Source organism: Oncorhynchus tshawytscha, linkage group LG09 (assembly GCF_018296145.1).
Source record: "Oncorhynchus tshawytscha isolate Ot180627B linkage group LG09, Otsh_v2.0, whole genome shotgun sequence".
Classification (NCBI taxonomy): domain Eukaryota; kingdom Metazoa; phylum Chordata; class Actinopteri; order Salmoniformes; family Salmonidae; genus Oncorhynchus; species Oncorhynchus tshawytscha.
The window spans coordinates 73523608-73548802 of NC_056437.1; the positions used below are offsets into that span (position 1 = coordinate 73523608).

The 25195-nt window shown below is 44.7% G+C and overlaps 1 protein-coding gene across 1 annotated transcript in view; it reads right to left on the minus strand.

Moving 5' to 3' along the window:
• The window catches only part of LOC112258658 (inactive phospholipase C-like protein 2), a 99051-nt gene extending 75928 nt beyond the window's left edge, over positions 1–23123 (minus strand). Inside the window, exon 1 of the mRNA XM_042327393.1 lies at positions 22299–23123. Within this exon, the coding sequence (XP_042183327.1) occupies positions 22299–22619 (321 nt within the window). The 5' untranslated portion in view covers positions 22620–23123. The remainder of the gene's footprint in view (positions 1–22298) is intronic.
• Positions 23124–25195: the final 2072 nt, after the last annotated feature.

The window sequence follows — 25195 nt, forward strand, 5'->3', positions numbered from 1 at the left end:
CCCTCACTTCCTTTCACAACACTGTGAGTATCTCTCCATGACCCCAAGCATGTCCCTCCCTCCCTCCATGGGAAATATAAGTGAAGAACAAAAGTGAAATAAGCCATCAGAAATGAACAGCAAACACACACACAAATGTTCTACTATTAGCTATGTACAGTGTCCTAACAGTGTCCTAACAGTGTCCTAACAGTGTCCTAACAGTGTGCTAACAGTGTCCTAACAGTGTCCTAACAGTGTGCTAACAGTGTCCTAACAGTGTCCTAACAGTGTCCTAACAGTGTGCTAATAGTGTCCTAACAGTGTCCTAACAGTGTCCTAACAGTGTCCTAACAGTGTCCTAACAGTGTCCTAACAGTGTCATAACAGTGTCCTAACAGTGTCCTAACAGTGTCCTAACAGTGTCCTAACAGTGTGCTAACAGTGTCCTAACAGTGTCCTAACAGTGTCCTAACAGTGTGCTAACAGTGTCCTAACAGTGTCCTAACAGTGTGCTAACAGTGTCCTAACAGTGTGCTAACAGTGTCCTAACAGTGTCCTAACAGTGTCCTAACAGTGTCCTAACAGTTGTAGTATGAAAGGGAATGGAAAATAAATCAACAGATAAATATTGGTTGGTTGTATTTATGAAGGTGTTTGGGCTCCACTGGTTGCCCTTTTCTTGTGGCAACAGGTCACTGCGGCATTCCTTGATGCTCCCCCTTCTCCTGCTTTCTTTCCCCCTCCATCCGTTCCATCTCTTTCTTCCCCTCTCTCTACCTCCCTTCCTCTTATTTCCGTGCATGCTCCTACTTCACTTGCACTCTCCCTCTCAGAGCCCTGCTGCTAGCTCCATGTCGTGCCATGCAGGGCGACAGAAATGTCAACCTTTTGAAATGGAACGTACATGTTGAATTGGAAATATCTCCAAGGAGGGATCAGGTGATAGGAGATGGTGGATCTGAGATATTGGATACCAGAGATGAGCAGATTCTCTCTCTCTCTCTCTCTCTCACACACACACACACACACACACACACACACACACACACACACACACACACACACACACACACACACACACACACACACACACACAGACACACACACACACACACAGGGAAATATCTTAAAAGATCAAATGTGCTCTGTAAGCATTAAAACTGTGATTCAACAGAGAGAGACAATATGACAATGTGAGACATTGCGGCGCAAGCGACAGGAACAGTTATCTAACCTAATCCACAAAGATACAATATTCCTTAGAATAACTAGGAGGTGTGATTTAAAACATTATGGTTCAAAGAACATTCTCTAACCTCCGAGACATAAGTCAGGAAACGACCCCCCCCCATGTCAACCCCTCTGTCTTACCACCCTCCAACCCCCCTCCATCTTCCCTCCTCCCTAAGTGTCACCCTCAGAGGGCGTACGCCCCTCCCCCTTCAGTTTCTCTGTCACAGGGCTGAAATAGTAATGTACAGGACTAGATAATTGGCCCCATCTGCAATGCATGGGGCTGGATGGAGAGAAGAGAGGTAGAGGAGAGGCAATTAACAGGGAAATGAGACAGATGAAATACAGGAGAGGAGAGCCGCTCCCTCCCTCCTTCCCCATATTCAGAAAGGTGGGATATGATGAACGACCCTCCAGCCTCCACCATCGGCCTTACTGTCAGCAGACTACATGTATCAAAGGGTTTCATGACGGACAGTAAAGATAAACACAGCTTTTACATGTTGTGTTGTAACTGATTTATTTAGAATGTCCTATAAGTCTCCCTCCCCTGTAATTACTTTTGGTATACAGGCATTCAATACCATTGACCAGCTAGAATCTCTGTGGCCCTGTAATTAATGGATTGTTTGGTGCAGTTAGGCTTGTTGAAAGTTCTCCAGAGAGTTTCCTGTCATTATTAGAGAAGCAATGGAAAGAGTGTTCACACATACTGTATTGGTTTTAGGTTTCAGGGCACATCCAGAGTAGAGCACACACACACACACACACACACACACACACACACACACACACACACACACACACACCACAAATACCTTCAGACAAAATAAAAATACATTCACAGCATACAAGAGTAGCATACTAATTTAATACAGGCACGCACACACACATGTACACACACACACACACACACACACCTTCAGACAAAATAAAAATACATTCACAGCATAAAGTAGATACTAATTTAATACAGGCACGACACACACATGTAAGGAATAAAAATACATTCACAGCACACACACACAATACACACAAATACCTTCACACAGAAAGAAAAATAAATTCACAGCATACAAGAGTAGCATACTAATTTAATACACACAGCCACACACACACACACACACACACACACACACACACACACACACACCAGGGCCCTCTCTAGAGCAGAAGTGGCAGGTAAGAGTGTGGTGGCTCCGCAGGGGACTGCATTGTCACAGCCACACAACGCTTTCCCACAATCCCCACTTTCAGGCGGCCCTGACAATGTCCCTTCCTCACAGCCGGGAGGCACAGTCAGGCAGGTGGGTAAACACACACCTGCGTCCCCTTCACACACGTACATGCACGCATGCAGACACATACAAACACACACACATACACGCAAGCGTGCGAGCTTGCACACACTCACTGACACAGTCTGGCACCAGGAAATTACTGTCCTTTCTCATCGGGACCCTGTGAGCGAATTCAATCAATCCCAGTGTGCAACATGACTTTCTACAGCATGAATGTCAATAAACTACCGATAGAGAGAAGCAGGGAAACAGTCAGCTGGGTGGAAAACAAGAGAAAATGGCTGGTTAACCCGTACAGTGCTGGTCCCATGGTCCACCCTTATAGGGCATCTTGGTTCCCTGAACCCCTACATTCTCCCACAACGCAGATAGTCTTTGCTCATCTAAAGCAGTCCTGTGAGCTTGCACACACAAACACACACACACACACACACACACACACACACACACACACACACACACACACACACACACACACACACACACACACACACACACACACACACACACACACACACACATCACGGTAAATAATTGTTATTAAATAATGTACGGCCTCTAGTAGGTCTAAAATGGCCACCTCACAGGTCTGGAGGGTTTGGATCTGTGCCAGCTTGTTTTGTTTTGCCTCCCCTCTCCTCTCCAGTCCTTTCATCTCCCTTTGTCTCTGCCCTCCCCTAATTTCTTCTCCCTTTATCTCATCTCCCCTCCTTTACTCTCCCCAATTCTTCCCTCCCCTACTCTCCACTTCTCTCCGGGGCTGCAGAGAACCAGGCCCTCAATTAGTCACTGGCTTTGGGATAATAAGGTCATTTTGTCACCCCCTGTTGAACTCTGTGTTTGCTGGACAGATGGAGAGAAAGAGAGAGACAGAGGGGTGGTGAGGCCGACGTTGAATGGGCCACTCTCGAGTGCCGCTATCTGGGCCAATCACAATCACACAATCAACACCCACAAGAGCCGTTACATAAACTAACAGGTCACTTCAACCTCAACCTTGCCTTGCTGGTCCACAGCACAGCACACACTCACTCACTCTCACTCAGACACTCAGATGAATTGATTCAAGGTGCTGATCATGAGTCATTTGGAGACGGAGAGAGAGAGAGAGAGGAGTAGGCCATTAATAGGGATGGAAAACATTAGGAGAAATCTGGTGCAGCATTGAAGGGTGAAGGAGCAGGAAAGCTCGTGACTGCAAAACAACGCACAGGAGGAAGTGGATACTGGCAGGGAAACAGATTTCCCAAACGCAAACATAAACACACAAAACAAAACACACACAAACAGAATCCCTCTCTTCCTTTCTCTCTCTCTCCTTACTCTCTGTCACCTCCGCCGAACCTTCTCCTCCTATCCCCCATCACACACTGTCTCTTCTCTCATCGGTGACATCTACTTTTCCTCACAGGAGGCAGTGTTCCTTGAAAGTCTTACTGTCAACCCCAATTTCAGTCTTTGCCCAACCCCTTGAAATGTAAAAAAGAAAAATGTAAGTATTCATTTTGGGGGTGGGTAAATGTAGTTATACCTGAACCCAACACTTTCTCACTAAGGCATACTTACCAGAAGTCCACTGGCAAGCTCTGATAATGTAATTATGGACATCGCCAACAAACACAAATCTGGACTGTTAACTCACAGTGGTAAGAGTTCCTGACATCTATTGCCACATGCGGTGTAAGTTTGACTCCGCCATGGGGCGCGAGGAAATATAGACTACAATTTATTGTGCTATTGTTTCGGGAAGAAAGGTGCAAAAGTGCAACTCCTTGAAAATAAAGATTAGGGGCTCAATTCAATCCAACCTGCATGGCAGTATTTACACAGGAGCTCTTTTTCCAATGGTCAACTTAACTCACAGATTGGTCTTGGGTATAGTGGGCACAAGTTAGTAAAAAATACATCGTTTTGACATGTCCACCATCGTCATCAATTGTTACGATGGATGTAGCTATGATGGATCTTGTTACGATTGATGTAGCTATGATGGATCTTGTTACGATGGATGTAGCTATGATGGATCTTGTTATAATGGATGTAGCTACGATGGATCTTGTTACGATGGATGTAGCTACGATGGATCTTGTTACGATGGATGTAGCTACGATAGATCTTGTTATGATGGATGTAGCTACGATGGATCTTGTTACGATTGATGTAGCTATGATGGATCTTGTTACGATGGATGTAGCTATGATGGATCTTGTTATAATGGATGTAGCTACGATGGATCTTGTTACGATGGATGTAGCTACGATGGATCTTGTTACGATGGATGTAGCTACGATAGATCTTGTTATGATGGATGTAGCTACGATGGATCTTGTTACGATTGATGTAGCTACGATGGATCTTGTTACGATGGATGTAGCTACGATGGATCTTGTTACGATTGATGTAGCTACGATGGATCTTGTTACGATGGATCTTGTTATGATGGATGTAGCTACGATGGATCTTGTTACGATGGATGTAGCTACGATGGATCTTGTTATGATGGATGTAGCTACGATGGATCTTGTTACGATGGATCTTGTTATGATGGATGTAGCTACGATGGATCTTGTTATGATGGATGTAGCTACGATGGATCTTGTTATGATGGATGTAGCTACGATGGATCTTGTTACGATGGATGTAGCTACGATGGAACTTGTTATGATGGATGTAGCTACGATGGATCTTGTTACGATGGATCTTGTTACGATGGATCTTGTTATGATGGATGTAGCTATGGTGGATCTTGTTACGATGGATCTTGTTATGATGGATGTAGCTACAATGGATCTTGTTATGATGGATGTAGCTACGATGGATCTTGTTACGATGGATCTTGTTATGATGGATGTAGCTATGGTGGATCTTGTTACGATGGATCTTGTTATGATGGATGTAGCTACGATGGATCTTGTTATGATGGATGTAGCTATGATGGATCTTGTTACGATGGATCTTGTTATGATGGATGTAGCTACGATGGATCTTGTTACGATGGATCTTGTTATGATGGATGTAGCTACGATGGATCTTGTTACGATGGATCTTGTTATGATGGATGTAGCTACAATGGATCTTGTTACGATGGATGTAGCTACGATGGATCTTGTTATGATGGATGTAGCTATGATGGATCTTGTTACGATGGATCTTGTTATGATGGATGTAGCTACGATGGATCTTGTTATGATGGATGTAGCTACGATGGATCTTGTTATGATGGATGTAGCTATGATGGATCTTGTTACGATTGATGTAGCTACGATGGATCTTGTTACGATGGATGTAGCTACGATGGATCTTGTTATGATGGATGTAGCTACGATGGATCTTGTTACGATGGATCTTGTTATGATGGATGTAGCTACGATTGATCTTGTTATGATGGATGTAGCTACGATGGATCTTGTTATGATGGATGTAGCTACGATGGATCTTGTTATGATGGATGTAGCTACGATGGATCTTGTTACGATGGATCTTGTTATGATGGATGTAGCTACGATGGATCTTGTTACGATTGATGTAGCTACGATGGATCTTGTTATGATGGATGTAGCTACGATGGATCTTGTTATGATGGATGTAGCTACGATGGATCTTGTTATGATGGATGTAGCTACGATGGATCTTGTTACGATGGATCTTGTTATGATGGATGTAGCTACGATGGATCTTGTTACGATGGATGTAGCTACGATGGATCTTGTTATGATGGATGTAGCTACGATGGATCTTGTTACGATGGATCTTGTTATGATGGATGTAGCTACGATGGATCTTGTTACGATGGATCTTGTTATGATGGATGTAGCTACGATGGATCTTGTTACGATGGATCTTGTTATGATGGATGTAGCTATGGTGGATCTTGTTACGATGGATGTAGCTACGATGGATCTTGTTATGATGGATGTAGCTACGATGGATCTTGTTACGATGGATCTTGTTATGATGGATGTAGCTACGATGGATCTTGTTATGATGGATGTAGCTACGATGGATCTTGTTACGATGGATGTAGCTACGATGGATCTTGTTATGATGGATGTAGCTACGATGGATCTTGTTACGATGGATCTTGTTATGATGGATGTAGCTACGATGGATCTTGTTACGATTGATGTAGCTACGATGGATCTTGTTACGATGGATGTAGCTACGATGGATCTTGTTATGATGGATGTAGCTACGATGGATCTTGTTATGATGCATGTAGCTATGATGGATTTTGTTATTGTTACGATGGATCTACGCCCACGAACGTTAGTTTATTCTCCGCAATTTGTGCTGATCGGAGTACCTCACAGACGATTTGTAGAACGCAAACACATTCTAACCGTTCTGATTGGTCCCAGAAACCGATGGGTTGGGCCAGAAGCAGAACACACGTGGGTAAAGCGGAGTTTAGAAAATGTGTCATTGGCTTTGATACTCTAATTGGTTAGAGATGATCCCATTGCTGATGACTTTGTTTTGTACAACACCCCTCATTTTGATGTCTCCACAAACGAATTCAACAATGGCAGTCTTAGACTGAAGTATGTAACAAACACAGAGCAGTGGAAGAATTCCGTTTAGTCATCAGGCAAGTTGACAAGGACTTCTACAGGCAATACACAGTTTACTGGGACTTTCCAAATGTTCTTGGCAGGGTTGATATCAAATCCAGTTCAAGTGAGTCAATTCAGGAACTAAGCTCACATTCCAATTTTACTCAATACATTTCTATGAGACAAATGTGTAATTGAAATTGTAATTTCAGTTTACTACCTGAATTGACTAAAGGGCAATTCCACAGTAATGGAATTACACTGAGACTCAGCAGATGTTCTTACTTTAAAATGTACACCAAACAAAAATCATTTAAAGTTTTACAAATCCACGATGCACAAGGACTACTTTTAACAATTTCCACAGAATATGTTACAAAAACACATTTACATGTAGAACTGTGCAGATACAAAGTTTGTAAAAAATAATGAAATAGGGCCTCACGAGTGGCGCAGTGGTCTAAGACATTGCATTGCAGTGCTTGAGTTGTCACTACAGCCAGCCCTGGGATTGAGCCCAGGCTGTGTCACAGCTGACTGAGACTGGGAGACCAATGAGGAAGCGCACAACTGGCCCGGCGTTGTCCAAGTTAGGGGAGGGTTTGGCCGGCCGAGATTTCCTTGTCCCATCGTGCTCTAGCGACTCCTTGTGGCGGGCCAGGGACCTGCAAACTAACATTGGTCGCCAGTTGAACAGTGTTTCCTCTGACACATTGGTGCAGCTGGCTTCCATGTTAAGTGAGCAGTGCGGCATGGCAGGGTCGTGTTTCGTCTCTCCTGAGTCCGTACGGGAGTTGCAGCAATGGGACAAGACTATAACTATCAATTGGATATCACAAAAAATGAGTTAAAAAATATATAGTTGTCACGACTTCTGCCGAAGTTGGCTCCCCTGCCTGTTCGGGCGGTGCTCGGTGGTCGTCGTCACCGTCCTACTAGCCACTACTATATGTAGTAGGTTGTCCCGCCCTTGTTTTGTGCGGGATTGTTTTTTGTTACTCTGTCGTATGGTGGTTTCCGTGTGTGTATTCTCCAGACTATTTGGTCCTGTGTTTGGGCTGGTCAATTGTATGCGCCCTGTATGTTGGCGTGACCGTTTTGTGCGCCGGAGAATAAATTGACGATCTACTGAACCCTGCTCTCTGCGCCTGATTCCACCCACCACTCCTAGTATCCCGTGACAATAGTAGTGATATTATTGCAATTCTGTTACCAAACTTTGCAAATGCACAGATTTCCACTAAATGTATTTGATTGATATTTACTGTATACATTTTTCAAAGTAATTATTGTGTATAGAGTTTTTTGGTTTGTTAAACTTTGAAATCAATGGCTTTGTTTGGCATACATTTTAAAGTGAAAAAATGGGAGTCTCAGTGTAATTCCGTTAACTGTGGAATTCCCTGAACTGGAATGGAAATGATCACAACCCTGGTCCCTCAGTTTTCCTGGAAACAGGCTGTGAAAAAGGCTTTCTGGAAACATCAAGAAGAACAGACAGTCCACTTTCTCAATAGAGTACCGAGACCTGGTGAAATTGGGTCTTTCTATAAACTAGGGGACCAGTGAGGATTTACTACACTGGACAACTTGTTACAGCTGTTGATTAGTCATTGATAATAATTCCCTTAAGAGAGGATCAGAACGATATTCAATCAAATTCCCACGTTGATTTAAAAGATTATTTTCACATATTTTAGAAAGTAATAATAATTTGAACATCAATACATTGGCAAGGCCTAAAAAAAAGCATTTAAGGGAAAGTCCTTGAATTTGAATAGTCAATGTCTGTATGATGTATTGTTGTCTTTACCTTCTTGCCCTTTGTGCTGTTGTCTGTGCCCAAAAATGTTTGTACCATGTTTTGTGCTGCTACCTGCCATGTTGTGTTGCTACCATGTTGTTGTCATGTTGTGTTGCTAACATTCTGTGTTGTCATGTGTTGCTGCCTTGCTATGTTGTTGACTTATAGGTCTCTATGTAGTGTTGTGTTGCCTCTTTTCTCGTGATGTGTGTTTAGTGCTATATTTGTATTTATTATTTGTAGTTATTTTTAATCCCAGCCCCCGTCCCCGCAGGAGGCATTTTGTCTTTTGGTAGGGCATCATTGTTAATAAGAATTTGTTCTTAACTGGCTTGCCTAGTTAAATAAAGGTTAAATACAGGTATTTTTATAAAAATGAACCATTCTTAAAGGATGTATAGTCCTAGTCCTATGTTGTTGTATAGCTGGAGTTATGGGCCAATTTGCGTGTATTCACTTTCATTCATGTGGAACTGCATGACTTTTATTAGATTTTTTTTCAAACCATTTTTTTTATTTTTTTTATCACAATGTCACATATTGGCTCCCTTATTTATAGAAAGACCCAATTGGGACAGAAGCCTAAACACACAGCTACACATTAGACACAGGGTTATCATTAACCAACCACTTTGGGTGATGAGAAGTCATAATGGATTCGCACCTGAAGCACTTCCTCTCTATCCATTTATCAATGTGGTTCCTCTCCCTCCGCCAAGCTCTTTCCACCTCCTTCTGCGCTGTATCTCTCTTCCTTTGTCTCTCTCTACCTCCATCCATGTTCTAACACTCCACAGAGCAGTCTTGTAGCAGGCATTGACCCTTGTGTTATCCCCTTACCGCTGGCACAGCATGGGTTTACTTCCTCAGTCATCTCCGGCCAATCCCTTGTATAATCACCCTCACACACACCTTGTACTAAGACCATGTCTTAAGGCTCCAATGTGGATCGAGCATCTGTCTGCTGATCATTCAGCGGGCTGTGCTTTCGGGACCACCCAGTGTAGACGTCCGACTGCCAACATTTTCACGCAATGTAGAATCGGTGCGCACTCTGTTCAGAGGTGCTAAGTACTCTCGGCCAGCTAACGCTATTGGTGTGTCTGAGCCCTTAGCAATAACCTTGTCTAACACCCAACACATATAAACACATGGACATGTTCGCAAACACACACAGCATGGACAAATGCACACACACGCACGCACACACACAACACACACACACACACACACACACACACACACACACACACACACACACACACACACACACACACACACACACACACACACACACACACACACACACACTGACCCATTAGACCAACCCCAACTCCAGGCCCAATTCCATCAATCCAGCAACCTCTAACACACACAATTGGATTCCTTCTGTCCTTGGCTTCTGATACAGTCCACTGCACCCCCTTCATCCCTCCCTCCCTCCCTCCCTCTCTCCCTGACCTGCAGAACCCTTTTGATTCCATCTAAAAGGGTTCTAAAAGGGTTCATCCGTGTCCCTATCTAACACTCTGCCGTTCTAAACTGGGTCGGCGTATTAAGGTTTGTCCTGATGGTCTGATAGGATTCTGACAGGCTGTACTGCATGTCCCTTTCTGCTCATTTTATCCAAATCAACAGGTAATGCAATGATGATAAACTTAGTGGCATCAATTTAATCATTCACCTGCCAGTCTGTTTTTTATCAATGCATAAAAAAAGACATTAATTAATAGACATTAGTTTATTGATTAAACTAAGACAAGATCAGCTTCTCCTCTGCATGTCCCCGTAGTACATTCTGGTGGTACAGAGAGATGCGTTTGTGTGAATACTGCAGTACAGCTCTCTCCTGCTACTCTCTGCTGCTCTCCTCTCAGTGCTGGGTCTCTAGTTACTGCTCAGTCTCAGTATCAAATTACAAACTCGCCAAACACTGCTTTTACTCTCTCCATCTCCCTCTCTTTCCCCCTCTCCATCTCCCTCTCGCCATCTCCCTCTCTCTCCCCCTCCCCCTCTCCATCTCCCTCCCCATCTCCCCCTCTCCATCTCCCTGCCCCTCTCTCCCCCTCCCGCTCTCTCTCTCCCCCTCTCCATCTTACCTCTCTCTCCCCCCTCCCCTCTCCATCTCCCTCTCTCCCCCTCTCCATCTACATCTCTCTCCCCCTCCCCCTCTCAATCTTGCTCTCTCCCCCTCCCCATCTCCATCTCTCTCTCCCTCTCCATCTACCTCTCTCCCCCTCTCCACCTACCTCTCTCTCCCCCTCCCCCTCTCTCCATCTCCCTCTCTCTCCCCCTCCCCCTCTCATCTCCCCTCCCATCTCTCCATCTCCCTCTCTCTCCCCCTCTCCATCTACCTCTCTCTCCCCCTCCCCCTCTCAATCTTCCTCTCTCTCCCCCTCCCCATCTCCATCTCTCTCTCCCTCTCCATCTACCTCTCCCCCTCTCCACCTACCTCTCTCTCCCCCTCCCCCTCTCCCTCTCTCTCCCCCTCCCCTTTCCATCTCCCTCTCTCCCCCTCCCCCTCTCTCCATCTCCCTCCATCTCCCCCTCTCCATCTCTCCCTCTCTCTCTCTCCCCTCTCCATCTACCTCTCTCTCCCCTCTCCCTCTCCATCTCCCTCTCTCTCCCCTCTCCATCTACCTCTCTCTCCCCCTCCCCCTCTCAATCTTCCTCTCTCTCCCCCTCCCCATCTCCATCTCTCACCCCCTTTCCATCTACCTCTCTCCCCCTCTCCACCTACCTCTCTCTCCCCCTTCCCCTCTCTCCCCTCCCCTCTCCATCTCTCCCCCTCTCCATCTACCTCTCTCCCCCTCCATCTCCCTCCCCTCTCCATCTCTCCCTCTCTCTCCCCCTCTCCATCTCTCTCCCCCTCTCCATCTCCCTCCCCCTCTCCCTATCTCTACCCCTCTCCATCTCCCTCTCCGAGACATTGACTGACACATGCACTGACCATCGCAAACCTCTCATACACAGAATCCAGTCTATCTCTTTCTCTCTCTCTCTCTCTAGACACTGACACAAACACAAATGCACACACACAGTGACAGACTTTAATGCTCAAACAAGCAGACACGTCACACACAGAGAGAGTGGTGTAAAGTACATAAGTAAAAATACTTTAAAGTACTACTTAAGTAGTTTTTGGAGTATCTGTACTTTACTATTTACATTATTGACAACGTTTACTAAAGAAAATAATGTACTTTTTACTCCATAAATTTTCCCTGTCTCCCAAAAGGGTGCTGTGTTTAAAGAGCTGTTTCTGTGTTGCCTCTCCCGCCACATGTGGCCTCGTTCTGTTCATATTTAAAACCAAATACTTTTACTCAAATAGTATTTCACTTTTACTCGAGTCATTTTCTATTAAGGGATCTTTACTTTTACTCAAGTATGACAATTGGATACTTTTCCCACCCAGTGTACACAGATCACCTTTTCTATGTTGCTCATTCTCTCTCACACATACAAACACATGCATGTACACTCCAAGTCCAAAGGGAAGTGCTCAATTGGAATGAGACATACTTTTTTATTTTTCTGTTATTTTACCAGGTAAGTTGACTGAGAACACATTTTCATTTGCAGCAACGACATGGGGAATAGTTACAGGGGAGAGGAGGGGGATTGAAGAGCCAATTGTAAACTGGGGATTATTAGGTGACCGTGATGGTTTGAGGGCCAGATTGGGAATTTAGCCAGGACACCAGGGTTAACACCCCTACTCTTACGATAAGTGCCATGGGATGTTTAATGACCTCAGAGAGTCAGGACACCCGTTTAACGTCCCATCCAAAAGACAGAACCCTACACAGGGCAGTGTCCCCAATCACTGCCCTGGGGCATTGGGATATTTTTAGACCAGAGGAAAGAGTGCCTCCTACTGGCCCTCCAACACCACTTCCAGCAGAATCTGGTCTCCCATCCAGGGACTAACCAGGACCAACCCTGCTTAGCTTCAGAAGCAGGCCAGCAGTGGTATGCAGGGTGGTATGCTGCTGGCCTGTTATAATTAATCCATCACAAAGAAACAAACTGTTCATTTTCTGTTTCTAAATCGACTGTCACAGAGGACGAGGAATTTTCCCTTGTTGAGAGAAATTGCTGTCTGCTCGCTTGGCAAATTCCATTTCAGATGACACACAGCCAGAAAGACAGACTCACTCAAAACAAGCACACACACACACGCACACACACTTAACGAAAGATAACAAATGTCCGAAAGAAACACATGACTGAGCACACAAGCACACACACCTCCTATACTTAAAGCCCCAGTTCTTCCTCCTCATCCTTTGCCATCTGTGCCAAGGCAAGCCGTGGCACCATCTGTGAGTGGCTGGCACGATCTGGCCTGCCAATCATCAACCACACAGGTCAATACACAAGTACTGGAATAGACTGACTGACTGTGTGAGCCCTCTGCATGATGGGCCCCTCTCTATGAGGGCCCCTGTGATCTATAGACTACAGCAGGATGATACACTAACCCCATCACATTTCACTTCACAGCCACAAAGATACACAGGGACGTGGTTGACAACATTGGACTTGGTTGAGGACATTCGGCTTGATTCAAAACATTTGGCTGGTTGAGGATGCTGGTTGGTTGGCTAAGAACAAATGAAAGATATGTGCTCATTATCGTAGGGCAGACAATCCCACCACAGCCTATAAATATGCTGCTGACTGGTGTAGGTCTGTGGACTGGGGTTTTAGCACTGTGTGGGGATAGAGGAAATGAACAGAACGAGGCCACATGTGGCGGGAGAGGGAACACAGAAACAGCTCTTTAAACACAGCAGCAGAGGAGGCACAGGGAGACAAGCAGCACAGCACCAGCAGAGCCACGGGTCCCTGATCCTATAGGACAGTTTACACCTCCACTCTTGCTCTGTTCCAAGCGACACACTTGCAGAATCCCTATATTCAACCAGGGGCAAAGTGTCCGCGCTGCAACATGTTATGTGCAAAACACATTGTGACCGTGTGTAATGTCAAAGTCTCACTCTCAGCTCTCACTTATGCAAACACACACTCTGTAGCACACACACACACATTTATTACGCTTGACTAGAGCAGTGTCCTCTCTGACAGTGTCAGGGCACGAGAGCACTTTAATTGCTACTCTGTGAACTAGGCAGGCTGGGCTGTGGGCCCATCAGAATTCCCCTGTCGCTGGAAAACTGGGTAGAGGGCTGGGTAGAGGTAGAGGTACAGACCTCTCTACCCTCTAACACTCACCTCCCTCCCTCACTGCTTATCATCCTCTGACTCCTGGCTCGCCACACGGAAACTCAACCACAGGGTCAAGAGGGACCAAGGTCAGCGACCTCACTTCCTCCTTCCTGTTATGGTCAGTTTAGGCGTTCTATTATTACGTTCGGATTCGGATTCTCATCTTTGTCATACATATTAGAAGTCGGCCGATTAATCGGAATGGCCGATTAATTAGGGCCGATTTTGAGTTTTCATAACAATCAGAAATAGGTAGAATTTTTTTTTTTACACCTTTATTTAATCTTTATTTAACTACAAGGGTTAACTGCCTTGTTCAGGGGCAGAACGACAGATTTTTACCTTGTCAGCTCAGGGATTCAATCTTGCAACCTTACAGTTAAATAGTCCAACGCTCTAAACACCTGCCTCTTGTTGCACTCCACAAGGAGACAGCCTGTTACGCAGATGCAGTAAGCCAAGGTAAATTGCTAGCTAGCATTAAACTTATCTTATAAAAAACAATCAATCAATCATAATCACTAGTTAACTACACATGGTTGATGATATTACTAGTTTATCTAGCGTGTCCTGCGTTGCGTATAATTGATGCGGTGCGTATTCGCGAAAAAGGACTGTCCATGCTCCAATGTGTACCTAACCATAAACATCAATGCCTTTCTTAAAATCAATACACAGAAGTATATATTTTTAAACCTGCATATTTAGCTAAAAGAAATCCAGGTTAGCAGGCAAATATTAACCAGGTGAAATTGTGTCACTTCTCTTGCGTTCATTGCACGCATATATGCAACAGTTTGGGCCGCCTAATTTACCAGAATTTTCCGTAATTATGACATAACATTGAAGGTTGTGAAATGTAACAGGAATATTTAGACTTATGGATGCCACCCGTTAGATAAAATACAAAACAGTATTTCACTGAAAGAATAAACATCTTGATTCCGAGATGATAATTTCCGGATTCGACCATATTAATGACCAAAGGCTCATATTTCTGTGTGTTATTATGTTATAATTAAGTCTATGATTTGATAGAGCAGTCTGACTGAGCGGTGGTAGGCAGCAGGCTCGTAAGCATTAATTCAAACAGCACTTTCCTGCGTTTGCCAGCAGCTCTTCGCAATGCTTCAAGCATTGCGCTGTTTATGACTTCAAGCCCATCAACTCCCGAGATGAGGCTGGTGTAACTGAAGTGAAATGGCTAGCTAGTTAGCGCGCACTAATAGCGTTTCAAACGTCACTCGCTCTGAGACTTAGAGTAGTTGTTCCCCTTGCTCTGCATGGGTAACGTTGCTTCGAGGGTGGCTGTTGTCGATGTGTTCCTGGTTCCAGCCCAGGCAGGGGCGAGGAGAGGGACGGAAGCTATACTGTTACACTGGCAATACTAAAGTGCATATAAGAACATCCAATAGTCAAAGGTATATGAAATACAAATGCTATAGAGAGAAATAGTCCTATAATTCCTATAATAACTACAACCTAAAACTTCTTACCTGGGAATATTGAAGACCCACGTTAAAAGGAACCACCAGCTTTTATATGTTCTCATGTTCTGAGCAAGGAACTTAAACGTTAGCTTTCTTACATGGCACATATTGCACTTTAACTTTCTTCTCCAACACTTTGTTTTTGCATTATTTAAACCAAATAGAACATGTTTCCTTATTTATTTGAGGCTAAATTGATTTTATTTATGTATTATATTAAGTTAAAATAAGTGTTCATTCAGTATTGTTGTAATTGTCATTATTACAAATACATTTTTAAAAATCGGGTTAGGGTTAGTTTTTTTTTTTGTCCTCCAATAATCGGTATCGGTATTGAAAAATCATAATCGGTCGCCCTCTAATAGATATTTCATGTTTTAAAATGACATTGAAAAGACATTTGGTTTCAACATATCGACCAACATATCCTTTTTATGACATATGTTTTGTTCTCTCTGTTTTCCATGTCTTTCCTTCAGCCAAAACTCAGATCAAAAAGAAGAGCTAGACATCCAATCAAAGGAAGTCACTTCAGTCAGAGAGGGGAAGTGAGATCTGAAAGGCCACCAAACGACATGTCAGATGACAAGAGACTGTCGGAGTGGCTGTTGCTGCAGCGATACCGCCACATTCATTCATCACCCCAGTGCCATAGTGGCCCAAAGGACCCTGGGAAATATTGAGAGGATAATGTCAGTATACTATTCATCGTTACTTCTCCATTTCAAATGGCCCGAATGCAGCAATTAACCCTCAGATCGGTAGATCACCCTTTGAACGACTCTAAACCCCCATACAGCTTCACTTCTCACATCAAACAGCCACGTTTTTATTCAAATTGAGAACCTCATTTCAGAGACATTAACAGACATTTTGATCAGACTTTTTCCAGAATCCAATGTTATCCTCGCTGCTCTTCTGACGTCAGAACCCTGCCACTGCCTCTGTCTGTCAGCATCATCACTGTTGCTTTGTAAGGCACATTCAAATGAGGCATCTACCCACACACCCCAGTGTCCAAACAAATCAGTTCAAAAAGCTCTTCTTTATCTGGGCCCCAATTTCACACACGGCTGATTAAGGTTCCTGTTCACTTAGCACAAGTCATTATCCCCAAGCGAAACAGACAAAGGAAAGATACGTAAGAAAACATTCAGGAGAGCCCCCCATGAAACAAGAGCATGGTTCTACTAGTCACTCTTCTCTCAGTACTGTTACAAGAGTTCTGCTCTGAAGCCCTGGCCAGGTGCCACAGTAAATAGTTTAGGACCAAACAGGGATCTTTAGCGTGAAGCTTCACTGCCCATATGGGACAGACAAAGAGACCAAATGCTTCTGTGTGTTTGAGCAGCTAAGATTAGTTTATTTGTGAGGCACTCAAATATTCGAGAAACCCTCACATTGGATATTATGAGGCATCTGTCTTCAAAGGATTTGGCAAGAAAAGAGGTGCTTGAGAAAATGCCAGTCAGAGAAATCTGTTCACTGTTCAAACTGTGCTTTCAACTGGGATAGGAGGATGGGCATGTGCTAGTATTTGTGCTCATGATCCACAAATATGGATCCAAGCATTATGGACTTTGAACAAAGAGTACATGCTATTTACTTTTCATTTATCTTAACATTTTACCTCCAAAAATCAAACTTGATGTCCAAGAGCTTTCGGTCTCCTGCTGTTAGTGTTGATTGTTTGAACTTGGGATGAGAGGAGGATTGGGATTAGGTGTGCCTGTGCACATGCATGACTTATGCAATATGTGCGACCTTCGCATGTCAATGCTTAATTTTGGATCCAAATAAAGTATTTGAAATGTGTGCGTTTCACAGATGGCTGCTTTGAGATCAACAGCCAAGAGAGTCGCAGAAGACTGAGCATGCATATCCATCTGCCATGATCCAAATCCATCGTCATCTAGCCCCCTACTCCTCTTCCTCATCATTTGCCTCCCCTTCAACTCATAGTCCTCTGTCCAGAGTGAGCCTACGACAACTTAATCTCCATGATGTCTCTGGGTGGTCTATCATAGTGATGGAGATGAGGAGACATTAACTGTGTTCTTTAATATTCATAATCATTAAGAGCATCTTGACTGGCTGCAACACCGCTTGGTATGGCATCTGCTTGGCATCCAACCGCAAGGCGCTACAGAGGGTAATGCATACGGCCCAGTACATCACTGGGGCTGAGCTCCCTGCCATCCAGGACCTCTATACCAGGCGGTGTCAGAGGAAGGCTCTAGAAATTGTTAAAGATTCCAGCCACCCAAGTCATAGACTGCTCTCTCTCTGCTACCGCACGCCAAGCGGTACCGATGGGATCCATCAGCATGTAATCAGTGTTATTTAAGAAGGATCTGACTGAGTTTGGTGCTTCTCCGATCCTGGTGTGGCTGAAGAAAATCCCAGGATTCAACGTTGGGGGATAGAATCCCGTGTTTGCCCAGGGCAGCATTGGCGGGAAAGGGATCAATCAGGGGCTCGTGGGAATTTCTGGCACTGCCGAACTATCAGATAAAGACTATGAGACATCTGGGTAAACTTCTAAGGGCTTTATGTATTTAATGACTGGAGGGGGGTGGGGTTTCATCCCAAAGCCAAGGAGTGGTTATTGGGTAAAGCTCTAGAACGGAATTTCCCCCACCACACCACCAGAACAGGGTTTTGACAGACGCACCTCAGAGTCTATGCTCGAATGAGAATGAGATTCCTTTCTACATGTATAACCGAGAATCATCTCTTTCCTTGAATGCGACTGGAGCTGGATTTAGATATGACCTAGATTTAAAGGAGTAAGTAAGACTGCTGCACTCAAATCAGAGTTCCTCAGATACCGCCAATCCAAAACATTCCTTAAAACATCATTGTAGACCGTCGCCATCTATTTAAAAAATATCCCCTCTCTATCTCTATAACAGACACATATCTCTGTCTATCAAAGAGAGAGAGAGGGAGAGAGAGAGAGAGAGAGAGAGAGAGGGAGTCACATAGAGAACTAATCTCACTCTCACACTCTATAAGTGCTTGACTAATGTATTATAGAGCCATGTGACCAGGACTGGTACAGGATAGCAATCTGAATTACTGTTAGCCAGACTTTTAGCCAACCAGAAATAGGACACACTGGGTTAATACAGTGGAAAGGGGTTTAATAAATGACAGGAACGAGCTGATGTCCTGCCCCTCAGTGACATGACTGGGGACTGGGGTGAGGAGTTGGTGAAGAGAGGGAGGGGAGAGGTGTGGTGGCATGCAGTTGGGCTATATGGTAGGTCCCAACAGCTAGCTCTCTGACCACAAAGCCCCGTGGTTAAGGTTCTGTGTATTACTCTGTACAACATCTGTTATTATTTTATCCCGTCATGTATTTGCTCTGCTGTTGTCATGCTGACAATGTTCATTCTTTCCAGTAACTGCTCTGAATAAGACTGACCTTTTATTTGCTCCGGGGGTCAAAAACCCCTCAGAGCATGCAATAGAGGGAGGGCGGGAGGGAGGGAGGGAGGGAGAGGGGAGAGATAAAGAAACTAATTTTGGTCACAACAGTGCTGGGGGAAGATCCTTCCTATCCCTCTCTTGGTCTGTGCTGGCAGGCAGACGGGCGTCTTCCCGACAGTCAGCTAAAGTGAGGCAGGCAGGGCAGGAGCCTGCAGCTGTCCACAGCCCTGCTTAAAAAAGAAAACAGACTGGAACAGCCCCCGTCAACCTGTCCCCGTCCTCTCCAACCACTTTAGAAGCCCTCCCTTCCCTCCACCCATGGGACAGTCACTCACCACTCCAAGGGGGTGACAGACTTGCACGATTTGGCTGGTTCAACAATATACACACGGATGGGTTCTCCACTGCTCCCTCACACCATACATTGACACGTCAATTCCAAACAGGAGGTTTAAAAAATAACAGGTTTGTTTTCAATCTTCCGGGATAACTCTGTAATGAGCACAATGCTGTAATTGCTCATTTGCCTCTCTACCTCACTCCCCCCTTTAGTCCGTTCAGACCCCGCAGCTCATGTTTCAGGCTGATGAAATGTGTGTGTGTGGGGAACTGAAGCTCCAGCAGCACTACACATGAACTACACTAGCACCACAACACACTACACATGAACTACACTAGCACCACAACACACTACACGTGAACTACACTAGCACCACAACACACTACACGTGAACTACACTAGCACCACAACACACTACACATGAACTACACTAGCACCACAACACACTACAGGATAGAGCTGGGACAATAAACCAAAAATGATTGACCATACCGATCATTTATCCTGATATCGTTCATTATGATACGTAGCCTGTACTAGAGAAACGTGAAGTTTGACATGAAGTAAGTGTGTTAATGTGGGTGATTGTTAATGGGACAGTTGATGGCTACAACCATCAGACTCGTAGTAAGTTAGTAGTTTAAAGGAAACGTTTAAAAAACTTGTTGCACATTAATGTTATAAACTATCCCTCTATTTATCATTATTGCATCAATTCAGGCAATTTATCACAATGTGGATTTTTTGGTCCATATCGCCAAGCTCTACTACAGGAGAGCTGACCCAGATTCCCATCATGCCACTCTCTATCTGTGTGTTCCACATGTTGTGACTGACGACGAAGTTCACTGTGTTGCGACGTTCCTCTCTGATTCTATGAATAAACATGCCCTCTTGGCTGCATTCGCAGCACAGTCTATCTAAAAGAACCGCTGACCCTAACTGTTCTGTGATAGCGGTTCCAGAACACTAAACTCTTCGGATAGACTATTTTACGCCCAGGGATACGAGTAGGCCTTTAGGAGACATACAGGAATAAAAGTGGACGTCAGTGTGCTGTAGGACCAACATATCCATATTGGAATGAGAACAGGAAACGACAATGATGCTCTGATGCGCTGCTAAAAGAGGACACGGTTATCTAATTGGGATATCACGCGCAAGCCTGACAGAGTCACACACTTAGAACCTATGGTGAGTTGTCTGTCATCTGGTATTTCACGCCTGGCATTCAAAGTGTTGACCCTAAATCCAGTGGTGAACTTTCCTCAACGCGAATCACATAAGCCACACGGACAATTAACTCTTATCTGACTGGGGCGAGGCAGTCTCTACATTATAGATGCTTTGCTCTAGCGAAGGAATGAGTCTCCTTCACTGGTTCTATTTGTCCAGCATCTTTGATGGTACATCCTGGTCCTTCCGATAGCAACAGTTGATGAGAGTTCAATGTTGCCACACAGCTGAGCTGACTTACAGAAGAGAAGTCCAAACATGTTTATTACAATGTGCATCACCAGGAAACTTTTCACAAAGCCGTATAAGTATAACAATACAACGCCATATGAACAGGACAGTACATTCGGAGAATAAGCTTCAGAGGATTTAAGACCTAGAGCATGTTGACAACATGATCCGCTCTGCATTCTTGCCATATTTCTGTTACGAAGTTTGAACTCATGAACGTCAGTAGATGGCTCCAGTTCTTTTGGGGGGGGGGAGTTCAGAGTGGAGGGATTTAGGCCTCAGCCTCGTATTATACTATTCCATGGAATGTCCTGGAAGAAGAGCCTTGCGTTTCATCAATGGGGCAAAACACCCTGGGGTGAAGAGAAGCAACAGTCAGGGACTTGTTCATCTTCTCAAGGATTCCCCTACACCTCAGAGAAGCACACCAAACCAGAGAGCAGGCAGTGTTGAGGTTTGTTCACCCACACATCCACGGGGAATTCAATAACAGTGGAAATAGATAGCTTCATGGATTTATACCAGTTGCTAAGCAAAACTGTCTTGTAATGACAGAATGCCACTCTCTCTCCAAAAACTCCCACCTCCACAGAGCTTCTCCACAGAGCTTCTCCACAAGCCCCACCCCCAGTCTGTCTGTCTCTGTCATGCTACACCATCTGACTGAAGACACCCTGGAGTAGGAGACATGAGACTTGGGGGAAATAGTGACTAAAGGCAGACATGTTCTCCGTAATATGTAGGCCTATCATTTATGTTTGAAATCCCCTGGAGGAGCCAATACTTTGTGTCTAGGCCTCATCTTGACGTTCAACAAACAATTATTGAGTACGATGTAAACAGCATTGCCAGTTTTGATTTGACATAGTACTATATTTACAAGTCTATTGGAACAGTAGCGTAGTTCGACGACAGAGGCATGTTGTACTATCCAGGGAGGGAACGTCATAACTGTTAAAGATTTTCATCTGCTATGAGCGCAGCTAAAGCATGCATCTAATTTCACCTTTGGTGACCTAACCTTGCAGAGACGGCAGACGCGGCAGCAGCAAACTTCAGAGCGTTGGATCAGTTAGTCCTACCTTCTTTGTAACATTGTAACTGTTTCGGGGACTTGCAGCCTAACCGCGAGTGACAGACCACATCACAACATTTCCCTCAGCAAAATGTTTACCCGGCACTAGACCATCAGTTTGTTACACAGTAACAACTCAGCATCCTTTATTATCATTATTATTATTATTATTATTATTACAGCTTTGTCACTAACAAACAGTTCATCTAACCCTGGGTCCATCACAATAGAATGAATCACAATGAGGGCTAGCCACTGGCTACCTGAAGGCTTCATGTGGTTTTGCCTGGGCTGTGAGATGATTCCCCTCATTAACGCAACCTTTAAGAGCTTCCTATGATTGACGTGACATGATAAAGTAGGCTTTATGAAAACAAACCAACCTTCATAATGCCGCAAGGTGTGTTCACGCCTCCATGACTCCTTTCGGCTGAATTGTCACGGCTGCTGCTGCCAGTCCAAGGACTCCCGTGGTCCATGTACCTTCCGTTGGTGTAAACTCCCTCTGCCCCATAGACCGGGTGCCCGTGGGCAAAGGCAGCCGCCGAAATGTCCAGGTATGCCCGGGTGCCAGTCGGAGGCAGCACGGTGGCGTCATTGTTGTTCAACCCCGCTATTTGTGTCGCGTCCTGTGCCGGAGAGGCTGCAATGGTAGGATTTAGCAAATGTCCCGACACAGCCTCGGAAGCGTGTGCCCCTGCCATTATCCACGGACGTTAGAGCAACACATTCAAAATAGTGCATTGACCCATTGTTTCAAAACATGAGTCCAGGGCTGTGTAGACCACATAAGATCACCAGTCCACAGACGAAGCGCAGTCCACTGAATCTAGGATAGACTGATTAAACCGTCCGCGTCTGGCTGAACAAACTCTTGTCGCTCGAAAATGAACAGATGGTGCTCCGTATGTGATCTGGTGTAATTAGCTAACTGCATGGATTCATAAGGAGTCCCCTCAGAAACAGTTCCGGCTAATAAAAATGCGTTCATTTGCGTTTACACGCGCTTTCGTTTTTCCCCAAGCTTCTTGTTTGCGCCGAGGCTTCATGCAGAAGACCGTCTTACCTTTCTATTCGCCTGGTCCCTGCTCTCCTATCCGCTCTTATAGATGATACATTAGAAGCTTCCCCACGTGCATCCGCGGGATGCAGCTATATACAATGCGCTGTTATGTGAGTTGCTCGCTTGTCCCCTCCCTACAAGATCCATGTCCTTGTGCGCTCATTCACACACACACACACACACACACACACACACACACACACACACACACACACACACACACACACACACACACACACACACACACACACACACACACACACACACACACACACACGCACACACACGCACGTACACGTACACTTAAATAATTCATGTTCCTCACACTGAAATGATTCATGTTCATTCATACCACAACTTGTAGCCTAAGCCATTTCCAGGCTAAAACACATTAACGTATTAATAGCAGAGGAGGCTGGTGGGAGGATCCATAGGAGGACAGGCTCATTGTAATGGCTGGAATGTTTGATTTGTTTGTATACCATTCCCTTTATTCCATTCCAGGCATTACAATGAGCACATCCTCCTATAGCTCATCCCACCAGCCTCCTCTGAGTATCAGGGGAATGTGAGTGTATTTGCATGAAATATGTCTTATCATTAGGCTATTGCCTAAGGCTTTTATTTGTTATATTTGTTATCACAGCCAAAACTTTGATCAGGGAGACTGGTTATTCCAGAGTGGTGCAGCAGTCTAGGGCACTGCATCTCAGTGCTAGAGGCATCAATGCAGACATCCTGGTTCAAATCCAGGCTGTATCACAATTGGCTGTGATTGGGAGTCCCATAGGGCGGCGTACAGCGTCGTCCGTGTTTGGCCGGGGTAGGCCGTCATTGTAAATAAGAATTTGTTCGTAACTGACTTGCCTAGTTAAATAATTCATTCAGAAAGCCCCCTAAGTTGCATTAAGTACAAATTGCCCTTTCTGGTGACAAGGGCAAAAATCTCGATTGATGCTGATGATCCTCATAGTATATATCCCTATGGGTGTTATCAACTTAATCTCAGAACCCAGAACCAAATATTACATGCAGTCTCTTAACCAGACTACAATTATTTTCAGGCCAGGCTTCAGTCCCAATCAGAGAGGGAGTGGCATACCATCAGCATTACCCCCAACACTAATCCACAGAGAATGTCACATGGCTTTCACTCACATAAACACCACACCAGGCACCTCCACATTATTGATTGGTGAGAATGAAAAGCACAGGACTCAGAACAGACCTATCCTTGCTGTATATATTCATACTGTAGAACAAGTGGTACACAACCAATCCCTGTGCCACAGTTCAGAATTCAAGTGCTGCAGATAGAAACCCACAATATCTGTGATGATTCTGTCATCAATTCTGACCACAAATTAGCTAAATCACTTTCACTATCGTCATTTAACAAATCTGAGAAACAAGGGGGACAATTATCTCTGTGCAAATCGCTGATGAATTCCACAAAACATCTTTATCGATCTACTTCAACCCCATCACACGACTTCACAGAAACTCATCATTCTGTTAAAGTGTTTCACCCCTAATGATGCAGGACAAACCCACTAACAGGGTTTCATCCCAAATGGTACCCTATTCCCTATATAGTGCACTACTTTTGACCACAACTCATATAGGGCTCTGGTCAAAAGTAGTGCATTATGTAGGGAATAGGTTGCCATTTGGGACAAAACCGGGATCTTCGCCATCAGGGGAGGGAGGCAATCAAACAAGCTAAGGGTCAGTATAGAGACAAAGTAGAGTTGCAATTCAACGGCTCAGACACGAGAGGTATGTGGCAGGGTCTACAGTCAATCACAGACTACAAAAAGAAAACCAGCCCCGTCGTGGACCCCGATGTCTTGCTTCCAGACAAACTAAACAACTTCTTTTGTCACGCCCTGACCATAGAGAGCCCTTGAGAGAGAGCCCATCTTTGCTTGCTTCGAGGACAATACAGTGCCACCGACACAGCCCGCTACCAAAACCTGCGGGTTCTCCTTCACTGCAGCCAACGTGAGTAAAACATTTAAACGTGTTAACCCTCGCAAGGCTGCCAGCCCAGACGGCATCCCTAGCCGCTTCCTTAGGGCATGCGCAGACCAGCTAGTTGGTGTGTTTACAGACATATTCAATCAATCCCGATCCCAGTCTGCTGATCCCACATGCTTCAAGAGGGCCACCATGGTTCCTGTTCCCAAGAAAGCTAAGGTAACTGAGCTAAACGAC